General features: G+C 40.4%; 1 protein-coding gene across 4 annotated transcripts in view; it reads right to left on the bottom strand.

Annotated features, from left to right (window-relative positions):
- The window catches only part of SLAIN1 (SLAIN motif family member 1), a 66,667-nt gene extending 61,522 nt beyond the window's left edge, over positions 1-5,145 (bottom strand). For 2 of the 4 annotated variants that reach the window (XM_024348303.3, XM_024348306.3), the window contains exon 1: positions 4,290-5,145. In XM_024348303.3, the coding sequence (XP_024204071.3) occupies positions 4,290-4,918 (629 nt within the window). In that variant the 5' untranslated portion in view covers positions 4,919-5,145. Of the gene's footprint in view, positions 1-3,772; positions 3,997-4,289 lie in introns of those variants that run through there. The other 2 variants (XM_024348304.3, XM_024348305.3) reach the window with 2 other exon arrangements.
- Positions 5,146-12,319: the final 7,174 nt, after the last annotated feature.

Raw genomic sequence — 12,319 nt, 5'->3', positions numbered from 1 at the left:
CTATTCTACTGCACTTCACTTTTTTAAAATGCTGGTCAATCCACTAAATTGACTTTATAAACTTACTAATGAGTTACACAGCTAGCTCTGGGGAAAAAAAAAATATCAGTGATGTAAACACTTCTGAATCTGGACAAATAATCTGATTTTTAGTCTGAACTCTATCAGTAACTAGAAGAGCTTACATAAGCCATTTTGCCTCATTGCTCCCGTCCCTCAACACTGAAATAAGAGGGCTGAAACAGGTCATAGGAAGGTCTAGTATGCAGTTAGCTAATGGCTCCCATTGCCACTTCAGACCAATCTGAATTACTCTGTTTGTACTCTGGTGCTGCACAGCCTGGTGACATTAGGACAAATATAAATCTTAAAAACATTTCTTCCATAAAGATAGAAAAAGCATCCAATCACACTGTGTCCCAAGTATGCATGGATATTTTAGTCCCTTTGAGCTTCTTATTTGCTCCTGATACTCAGACTTTTCCCTTTTCCTTTCTAGCCAATGGCCTTCCGGAGAGCTAAGCCTATCAAATTAGTAAGATAACTGAGGAATCAGTATAGCAGGATGAGAGTTTTACTATAGGGCTATAAGATGACTTAAGAATTCAGGTTCACGATAGCAAAGACTTGGAACCAACCCAAATGTCCAACAATGATAGACTGGATTAAGAAAATGTGGCACATATACACCATGGAATACTATGCAGCCATAAAAAATGATGAGTTCATGTCCTTTGTAGGGACATGGATGAAATTGGAAATCATCATTCTCAGTAAACTATCGCAAGAACAAAAAACCAAACACCGCATATTCTCACTCATAGGTGGGAATTGAACAATGAGATCACATGGACACAGGAAGGGGAATATCACACTCTGGGGACTGTTGTGGGGTGGGGGGAGGGGGGAGGGATAGCATTGGGAGATATACCTAATGCTAGATGACGAGTTAGTGGGTGCAGCGCACCAGCATGACACATGTATACATATGTAACTAACCTGCACAATGTGCACATGTACCCTAAAACTTAAAGTATAATAATAAAAAATAAATAAGTAAAGAAAGAAAGAAAGAAAGAATTCAGGTTCTGGAATTGCCATCAACTTTAACTTTCTGAGACACTTAATTCCAGCAATACTGTGCTAAGATAATCAGGTAGTATTAAGGCAACATTCAAGACTTAAAATTCAATTAAGATAAATATTCAAAGAAATAAGAAAATTGTTTCATCAAAGCTTTTTTGTCAAAAGGGAGAGCATAACACTCCATTCTCTTTAAAGCTGTTTTTTTTTAAGATACTACTTATAGGTTAAATAATTATTCAGAAAAACGATCTCAAAGACCTGGTTAATCATTAACTAATGAACTATCATAAAAAAATATTGGTTCTGTTAGTCATGATTTTCCTTATACACATAACTCTTAACCCAAATTTTGTCCAAGTTGTTAATAAAAGGAAAATAATGTATTCTAAGGTTTTATTAGAAAAGATATACTTACATAAAAGAATAGCTAAAATATCCAGTGATTAATCTACATTTGTAAACTTTCCTGAACTTATGACATTTTAGCAGGAAGTGCTATTCTAAATAAATAAGCAAACACATTTTGTTCAACCCATTAGGATGAAATCACAATAAAAAATGCATGAAAAACTGTAGGTGATACAGTTAACAGTAACTTGTTCCTTAATATTGTTACTCTAATAATGATGCCTTTGTTACTGGGAGATGTGATGTCACATGAATACACAAATGTCCAATGTATGTTCAATGAAAGGCAAGTGTTAAAAAAAAAACTGATGTGTATATGTTTGTATATTGATTGTTGTAATTATTTTTTTTATCTTGAAGGAGCTGCAGAGTATTAACAGGGTGAATTCTGAGTCACGGTAATAAATTGGGGACAAGGAAGATAATTTTTGTGACCTTATACCTACATCTATGTTTTAGTTTTTTTACAATGAGCATGTAAAACTTGTAGTTTTAAATATTTTTAAAATAAGGTACTATATACCCACTCCAGTTGTTTCTTAATAAACACAGGAAATAAAAATAAGTTGCCATCCTGCAAACATATCAGGGAATCCAAATGAACAGCACTCTTATTTCTGAGACCACACGACTGGGACACTATAGTCTGCAGTGATAAACGAACAGAGTGCTTTGCAAGCATTAACAAGTGGGTTAAACTTTAAAAATTAAACCCTGTTGATATTTTCTTCATCAGAAAGATTTGCAATGCAAACAAAATCTTGATGCATAAAATGTAATAATAAAATTATGTAAATCAGGTAATTTTAAAATTTTTAAGACCATCTCACTAAGATTAATGAACCCTCCTTGTTTTTCCACCTGGAATTCTAATCCCAGGCTTGTTTTCAGGAAGATTCTCTGCCATTTGTCTCTAGAAACATTTGTAAAGCATCAAGGCTTTGATTTATTCACCTGTGTACTTGTTGAATGAAATAGAACCTGCTTCAACTTTGATTTGCTTCAAACCATCTGAAGAGCTAATATACTAATACCACTAAGTGGGTGATTTCTGTTAAAGTTGGTTATTTCAATGCTATTTGGACAAAATTAAACTACAAAAAGAAAGCCTAGGTACCAAAATGCTAGTAATAGGATGCTAACTAAATATGACAGAAATCCATTCAAAAGAAGGAAAGTTATTAATAGATTACTAATCTCATATTTACAAACAATATCACAATAAATTTTAAAATGCAAATATTTTAAGCATAAAACTGATCCCATATATCTCCCCATCAAAAATGTAAACAAGTTTCCTTCCACTGTTTACATACATACCATCAGAAAAGGCTAAGTAGGGACTAAATCAACCTAAAATAATTTGAAAGTGGCATAAGGGCTGAGAGTTATTAGTGAAATCTAAGGACCATCATGAGAGCATTTCCTAGTACCACATTCAGACTGAAACTGAGATTACAATACACCCTGGGCTTTATAGAAATAAGGGTGCAGCTTTGAAAAAATGGCTTAAAGTTCCCGAAAGTGATGAGTTGTTTGATTTTTTTACACCTTGAGCTACCTGCACAGCTGCCAAAAAGTATTAAGGTGGATGATGAATACACCTCTGAAAGGCTTACTGTAACTCCATATATTTTGATTCTTGAATGAAACCAATTAACTAATGTACTTTACAGTTAGAGCTCTCACATGATAGAGTGTAAGGGAAAAGGAACACTGCAGTTCCCAATAGGAAACCAGTAAGGATCTCCATTTCCCAATCCCTTCCATGCAATCATGCAACAGAGACACAAAGAAAGTAATGAAAACACAGCTTGGAAAAACAGAAAGGGTCCTACATAAAAAGGACCTAAAGTAAAGAAGGACTACAGCAAGCCTCCCCCTAAAGTTACTCATTCATGGAAAGTAGACAGTGCTAACCAGATGTCAACTGAATAAATGCTGTCAGCCTCAAGTTTTCTGATAACCAAGCTAAAAAGTTTCCAAGAAATAAGAAAATAAGGCTTCTCTAATCTCACTTTTCTTCTACAGTTTAATTTAAAAAATTAAAGACAGTTCGTTGGTTCCTAGGTAAAAAATAAATAAATAAATAAATAAAAAAGTCCCTCCCACCTGTTCATTCCACTCCAAGAAAAGTCCTCTTTATTGGCACTATTTATGGGAAAGCCAGTGAGGTCACCCCATTTTAAAAAGCAAGTCCGTCTCTGAAAATAAGATTTCAATGAAAATGCAACGCAAAAGGGCACACGACTGCAAAATTCAAACAGCAAGAACGAACCTCTCTATAAAGAGAGATCCATCACTGCGCGGCTTCCGATGCCACCCGAGGAGGAAGAGCACGCAAATCCTGTCCAGCGTTCGTTTAAAACGAAAGAACAGTAACAGTCGCAGACAGAGGCCAACCCCTACCATCCCCCGTCATCCCTCCGAAAACACTGGGGAAAAGAGCGGCACTGAGCAAAAAGACAAGATGACATGGATTTTGCACTTAATGCTAACGAGGAGCTTGGGACCCAACAATCAGCAAATAGCAGAACCCATGGCAGATGGGGGGAAGGGGGGCCGGTTCATCCGCAGTCGGAGCGATTAGAAAACAGGTTTCTGCCTTCGTGAGAAGCCTCATCGTGGGAAGTGTCACCGCCTGGCTCAACACTTGCTGGGTCGGCCCCTCCGGGAGCCGCGGGGAGTCACCCCGGCTGCCGCGAGGGGACCCCCGTCCGCCCCCCGCCCCCGCTCCCCGGTGCCCGCAGCCCCCGAGGCCAGGGTCTCAGGGAAGGAGCGGAGCCAGGCAGTACCAGGTATAGTCGTCCTCGTCCCGCCAGGCGGCTACGCTCTCCAGATCCAGCAATTCCACCTCGTCCAGCAGCGTGGGGGGCGGCGAGGGCGGCGCTGCAGCTGCCCCTGGCGGCGTCCCCGCGCCCCCCGGCTCCGGCCCGCCACCGCCCGCGCCGAAGAAGCCTGCTGCCGGCTTGAAGTAGACGAAGGGCGCCTCGGGTGGCTGCGCCAGGCTGCAAAGCAGGGAGGGCGCGGGGCTAGGCAGGCAGAAGGTGCCCGGGAACGCGGGGCTGGAGCCACCGCCGCTGCCACTACCGCTGCCGCCACCGCCCCCCGCGCCCAGCGCCAGCCCGAGCCCCAGGCCCCCTGAGGCCGCGGCGGTGGCCGTGGCGGCCGGGGGGCTCCGAGGACCCAAAGGGCTGCAGGCCCCAGCGGGGGGCGGCGCGGCGGGCGGCGGCGGCGGCAGCAGCAGCAGGTGCGGGGCGGCGGCCGCGCTGGCCGCTCGACTCCGCAGCTGCTCGTTCTGCTTCTCCAGCTTGCGCACCAGCTCCTGCAGCTTCTTCACCTCCAGCTCCGCGTTCACCACCGGCCCGGAGCCCGCTCCAGAGCTGACCCCTGCCGAGGCGCATTTCACCTGCTCCGCCATCATCGTGGGCCCCGAGGGCGCCGCGGCCGCCAGGGAGTGCGCGCCGCCGCGCCGGCTCCTCGGGCCACGGGGAGGCTACGGCTCCTTCCCTGTCGCCCCGGCCTGGGGGGCCGACCACGCGTGGGCTGAGGCCGAGCCGGCGGTTCGCATCAGCACCGGGCCCTCGCCTCCGGCCGCGGCAGCCACCACCGAGCTGATCTGCACATGCTCAGTGCGTCCCTCCAGTCCCCTGGGCGTCGCGGCGGCTCCGGGTTTTAGCCGCGGCCCCGGAGCGGGGCGGGGCAAGAGCGCCGAGGGGGCGGGTCGGGGGGGGGCGGAGAACCGTGGGGAAGCCCACCCAGGGGGCGGGGCCGGCAGCCCGGGTTGGGGCCGGGGAGCCGCACCCACCCTCGCTACCTAATCCCAGGTGCCTGATTGGACCTGGCCTGAACTTTCCCGCCACAAGCACCTCCTCCTGCCGCTTGGTGGGACAGCGAACTGCGCGGGTCTCTGAGGCGTTTGCGGGGACCAGGGGGTTCCCAAAGAAGCAGCTGCAGGTGCTGGCCCTCGAGTAGTGCACCACCGGCCCGCTGGTTTGCTCCCTTCCCAGCTCTCTGTTAGGCTCCGTGACAGCACTTAATAGCCACTGGCTAACGAATCCTATAGAAAACTTAAAGGCTGGGGATCGTTATTCTAAAAACCGAAAAGTGGAGATAGGGGGAACAGAAAGGCTTTGGGACGATGCCACTCATGTTCTCATTGGTAATAGAGAAACAAAATGGTGGGAGACAGGAGACCTAGAAGAAAGAGAAGAAAGCCCTCTCTCTAAGAGGTAGAGTGGCCAGCTGCTAAGGAGACAAGTGTTTACTTATTTATTCTAAAATAGTCAAATTTGAACTGTTACCATCATTGTTTGTCACAATAAAAGAAGAACTGCTTTTTTTTTCATACTATGTATATTCATGCATTCCCCAAACAAAAGATCTTTGAGCACCTACTCTGTGCCAGGAACCATTCTAAGAGCTCGTGATGCGGGCAATGAGTACAACAGGCAAAAATGGTTATGGGGAGAAATATGAGTAAAATTGTTTAGTGCTCCTTCTATTAAATAATGTATAAGTTATTAAAGTCAGACTTGCTGGTGGGAAAGCAGAAAACAGAAAACCTCAGAATTCTACCCAATACACTTTAATCTCACCTGCAAACCTGCTATTTCTTACCACTTGGAAAACGAGCAAATCTGCTTTTTTTAAAAGAGGCTTTTAAGCAGAAGAATTTAATCGAGTTGTGTTCAATGAATACTGACTGACTTAGCATTTTGAGTGTTTAACACAATCAGAGGAAAACCTGAGATTATATTATGAGAAAAATCTACACCACTGGTTCTCATCCTCAGATGATATACTATCTAGTGAAAGTCCTTGCGAGGGACTTTACATACCAATCTTTGTGACAATGTACCTCATTTCTCTGGAGCTGCTAACACATCGTATCTATTGGTTTCAGATATGGTTTTGTGTCTTCCTGCTCAGAAACACTTGTATCTTCTCAGTTGTTAATCTACATCTCTAGCTTCTGTGTGCAGGGTGGATGTTCTGCATTTAACATGCTTGGTGAGCGCTTCCATAAATTAGCTAAACGCGTGTGTTGACTCCCTTAACCTTCCCTGTGTCCCAGCTTGCTAGCCCACCACCTAACCACCTGTATCACCCATCACCTTTCCAAGTTTCGGTATATCTTTAGGATTTTTTTGGTTATTACCAAAACCTGGAGAAATGGAGTAATACTACTGAAAGTCCTAAGTAAAGAATCTATTGAAGGATTTTTCCCGCATGCTCAGTGGCAGATGCGGGTAGCAGTATCTCCCTGCAACACAAAGAAAGGGAGACGACAGACACAATGAGAACAAAGAGCTGCTGGGTCCCAGACTAGAGAAAGAAATTGGGAATAGGCACATAATAGTGAAGACAACAAGAATTAAGATGTAAAGAAAAGCCGTCATTTTACTGCACAATTTATATACACTCTAAAGAAGGAGAGAAACAGACAGCCCTTTCCTCCTTCATTTACCCAATATGGTCTATATACATCCAACAAGCAGTAGCCAAGCTTTTGAACCCTGTTTTCTAAGTAATAATTATCATAAAAGTCTTTGTTCTTTAAAAAGAAAGCATGCATTGAAATTTAGACATAGAAAAGAGATGAAACATTGTTTTACAATTCTAGTCTGCATTATTCTTCTGAAAAGACAAATTTGTCCTTTTCCTACCTGTTTTAAAAGTGTGAAATTATTAATGTCTAAAGAAAATTTAAATCATGTTTTTGCTTTCTCTTAATGCCCCTCTTTTTTTCCCTTCTGTGAATTGCACATGTACACACACCAGAGACACTCAAAATGCACACTGATTTCAAGTTGGTGTCCCCAGGATGCCAGTCTCTTTAACGTATAATTAAAGAGGTTGATGGTGTCAAGGTTTTAATTAAGCAGTCTTGATTTTTTTATTTTGATGCAAATTAGTAAGCTTTGTGTTTTGAAAGAAATTGCATGCTGTAGTTGCTCAATTGTAATGTTTTGATTTTAAATAAAATATGTAGGTGATTTCAGAGGTTTACAAAGAGGATATGAAAAATGAAAGTGCATGTCTCATTTAAAAGTTTATGCTTTAAGCATGCATTTGATACACCATAAGGTAATGTGAAACATCCACATATCACACATTCAAAACTGGATAAAGAAATGCATATTTCTCTCTATTCATTACACTTCAGAACTATCATCACTCTAGTGAATTTTAAGAAAGCACATGAACTTATTTTAATTTGTATTTTTCACATATATTTCTAATACTGTGTATGAACATTAAATAGATCCAGCAACAGAATCGCAAAAGCACCCATAGGTTCTTGAGTATATAAAAATAATTCTCAAAGGAAATCTAGAAACAGCCTGTTATTATCCCAGTTTTACAGATGAGCTTACAAGGTTATGTTACTTGCCCAAGTTCACTCATGAAAATGATGGTTCTTAGCAGTTGCTAGTGGGCCAGAGTAAAATTTCTCCTAGAGTAAGATTCATACGTTTAAATTTTGCGATCAGTGCAGCTGACATACCCTAATATGAGCACTACATTAATTCAAGTTTATAGATCCAATTACTGCAAGAAAAGAAAATAACCTAATGTGTTAAACTAAGATCAAAGATCCCCAACTGTGTTTTCAAGTTGATTTGAACCACAATGTTTGAGTGATTCTTATGCCTCTTCATGGAGATTCCTGTTTATACATACAGAATAGACTCGAACACTGCAGGTCCCACTGCCCATATGCAGTGCCTAGCACAGTGTCTAGCACATGGCAAATAAATACTCAAAAAATTTTAAAAGATAAATGAATCAATAAATAAATCCCCAAGTTCTAGCTGGAATTTAGACAAACACATAATTAGCTATTTCCATAAACCTCATTTATCATATGGTAACAACATAGGAAGACTAGAGGCTTTCTGCAGATCCCATAATAATCAATTATTTTACATCTGACCGAGTTAATAGCCAGGAAAATACTTGCTGCACCTAACGTGTTGCATTTTAATGTAAGGAGATTATGGAAAGAGAAAACAGAAATACAAGAAGTCAGAATTTATTCAAAAAAAATCCCTGTGTGAGTTGCTCCATTCTAACCCCACCCAACTCTACTACTCATATTCATGCCCAAAACCCACATAATTATACCCTATAAGGTCACATGTGGTGGTAGTAGTTATAATAACAATAATAGTAATAACAATCATTCTGTTGATTTGTCAAGCTATACCTGTAAGAGCCCTTTAGAATAAACACTCATTACATGTCTATTATTTTCAAGTGCTAGATGAGTTTTGAGAAGTGAGTAAGAAAACAGTGTCTCCACCATCAAGACCTTATCTAGTTGGAGAAAGAAGCATATAAGCAACTAACTATAACACAAAAATTCGTGTTATGTATCATGAAGAAAATATAAATAAACAGCATAGGGAGTGATCAAGAAGGAGCAATTTTGGCTAAAAATTTTGGGAAGGCTTCAAGTAGAAAGCAAACATTATTTCAACCAGGCACGGAGGCATGTGTCTGTAGTCCCAGCTACTCAGGAGGCTGAGAAAGGAGGATTGCTAGAGCCCAGGAATTCAAGGCCAGCTTGGGGAACATAGTGATATTTCATCTCTAAAAGAAAGAGAGAGAGAGGAGGAAAGGCAGGCAGGCGAGGGAGGAAGAGAAGGCAAGAAGAAAGAAAGAGAAGGGAAGAAAAGAAAGGAAGGAAGGAAGGAAGGAGAAAGAGGGAGGGAGGAAGGAAGGAAGGAAGGTAGGAAGGAAGGAAGGAAGGAATCCATTATCTCATTTGGATCTCCTCATTTAAGAGAATTCATTATCTCATTTGGTTCTCCTCATCAAGCTGTTAGGTAAGGCATCAGGGCAAGTATTGTGATATTCATTTATCAGTCTTCATGGGATGAAAACTAGGAAATAGTACCCAGCTCTAATTCTTAATCTATATCCTTTCCTCTGTGGTCGATTTGTTTTGTTTTTATGAATAGCTCACACATGTATTACTGCCATTAGAAAGAAACTTTCTACAATTTATCTTAGAAGCTATCTAGTGCTTACTAAATGCCAAGAATTGCTCTAAGCCCTTTACATTTATTAAGTTATTAAATTGTCAAACAACTCCTGGAGATAATTATTCTTATTGTATAAACGAGAAAACTGAGGCACAGAGAGGTCAATTTGCCCACAGTTACCCAGCCATAAGTGGCAGAGCCAGGATTTGAAGCTAAGCAGTCTGATTTCAGAGTCCAAGCTCCTAAACTGTATTATCTCTTTTTAGGTCTTAAGCAGCACCAAGCAGAGTACTCTGCTCTGGTCTTTGTGGCTTTTAAGTAAAAACTATTGATTAATGCAAAACCAGTCAATGGAATGCCTTGAACAAAGTCTGATTCATTAACAGGCAAATATTACTGGAACTTTAAAGGTCACCAAGCACAGATTAGAAAACAGTAAGCTTCCAAGATCAACAAAGTTCCCAGTGCTAGTACAACATTTTTGACAGTACAATGGCTATTCATTCAGTGTGCATTTCTGAGCAGATGACTAAAACAGCATAAATTATCACTGTCCTATTTTGCATTTCTAGCCATTTGGATTCTTCAAATGTCAATACCACTCTTAAGAATACTCAAAAGAAACAATGTCACGACCTATATCAAACCCAAACAGATCCAATACTGGTTTTGGAAATGTTTTAAAGTTCAAAAATGTAAAATAAGAAAATAAAAATAAACCATCAGAGACTTTTTTCAAAATCTGAAACTTTTTTACCCAAAGCAAATAGACATTTTTGAACAAGATTTGCTCTTCTTAAAAATAAGTGCCCAAGATTACTTAAACTTTGAAAAATAATATCTTATGTAAAAGCACCTTTATTTTTCAAAATTTAACTTTACAGAGATGAATGAATTCGTTATAATTTGAATCTAGCTGGAAAAATGTGGTAATTTATCCTACTATCACGTTGGCTATCTACTTTAAAGCTTTTGAAAATATTGGGATTTAGAATTATTTATTTTCTCATTTTCCTCAAATGTTTCTCTCATCATAAAAGTCAATGTGATCGATTTTTCTCTTTAATTGAAAATGGTTAGTTTTCTTTGATAATTTACAGAGCTTTTATAAAACTCCTCTGAAAAAAAAATTGCCATCACACCTAAGTGTTACAAACAAAAGCTAGAAATCATTTGAAAGTCTGTGTGACATGGCAGGGCAACAAGCCTTCCTGATAGTGGATCTTTTCGTTCTCATAACAGAATCTGACACAGGTGCAAGGACATGATTCTTGGAATCTAGGTAAATTGCAATGGAAGGCAGCCCACAGAAAATAGTGCACCATTCTCTTTGCCAAATCCTCACATTCTGGAAGTTATAAGTCAGTTTCAGAAAAATTGCTGCAAGTTTCTTCAAAACAAACCTTCAATTAGTGCATCTTCATAGTCTGTGCAAATAATTAATTTTCAGAAAAGAGTAACAATGATATTATAGAGGGGTGATCTGTGTTTCAACTACAATATCTCATCCTGAATCCTTCACAGAAACAATGATTATAATCCTGTCAGAAAAGGATTGGGTCAGTGTGATTACAGACTTTTTTTTTTAATCATCAGGAATATTTTTTGTTTATTTTCAGAAAAAAATATATGTGTCAATTGTCATAGAATACTTTATGGAAGCTGTGGTCGTCTTCAAATCAAAATGCAAAACGTTCAAAGATGAAAGGTTCTGGTAACTAAGGGATGGTCAAATTGGTAGGATAAGGGAGAATTAAGACACAGGACAGTTTTCCAGTTTTATAACCAGCTGAAAGCCTCTGTTTTCAGACTCTGGGCTTTTCTTGATGGTATTTATAAGCAATTTGTATTAGTACATGGAAAACTGTGTCTGAAAGCTCTCAGATATTACTAGAAGACTGGAGACAGAAAAAATAACAAGCAATAAAATAATCAGTAAATAGTTAAATTACTAGCTTAAAAATCAATTAATACTTGCATTTTTTCTTATACATCTCTTAGCTCTGGGTCTGTTTCCTTATAAAAATTATTTTTACATGTTTGTTTGGTGATTAGGCCAACAAATGGCAAATGCATATTGAAAGAAGAAAATCTAAAGTAATTCAGCTTTTAGAAGACAGAAATCCAGAGAATTACTGTGGAAGCCTAACTTGAAAATGAGGTGGTGACATCAGTTCCTTTGATGCTGCTACACTTCACATGAGGACAGGCAGAAGGATGATACAGACTCAGGGTTCATCTTCACTCCAGTGCATAGGCTAAGAGAGGCTCCATCTCCATGCTTCTGACATTGCCAAGGGAAAAAAAATGATCTTGCCAACTGAATTGTAGCTCCTAAAACTCCTGCCTAAAAGTGGCAAAAGTTCCCTCCATTCACATTTCATTTACCAAAACAAGTGACGTGGTTACAACTAACCTCAGGGGAACAGGGATATGCGATGGTACCATATGGCCAGCAGAACTGGAAATATTTCACGTATAGCACTGCCTACTACAATAGATCTTTTACATAGTATTTCTTGTTACAGAATAAACTGAAGGCTAAGATTTACCAAAAATATTTTGGGTGATTCTCATCAATTTTGTAATTTTTTTATGTGGTTGTTTGGCTGTAAGTTCATTGTTATTGCGTCTTTGGCTCAGAGTAATATGTGTGTACATATTTAAAAAATCAATCTTGGCCGGGCACGGTGGCTCACGCCTGTAATCCCAGCACTTTGGGAGGCCGAGGCGGGCGGATCACGAGGTCAGGAGGTGGAGACCATCCTGGCTAACACGTGAAACCCCGTCTCTACTAAAAATACAGAAAAAATTAGCCGGGCGTGGTGGCG

The sequence above is a fragment of the Pan troglodytes genome, chromosome 14, assembly GCF_028858775.2.
Source record: "Pan troglodytes isolate AG18354 chromosome 14, NHGRI_mPanTro3-v2.0_pri, whole genome shotgun sequence".
Lineage (NCBI taxonomy): Eukaryota > Metazoa > Chordata > Mammalia > Primates > Hominidae > Pan > Pan troglodytes.
This window is presented reverse-complemented; position numbering and strand designations above follow the sequence as displayed.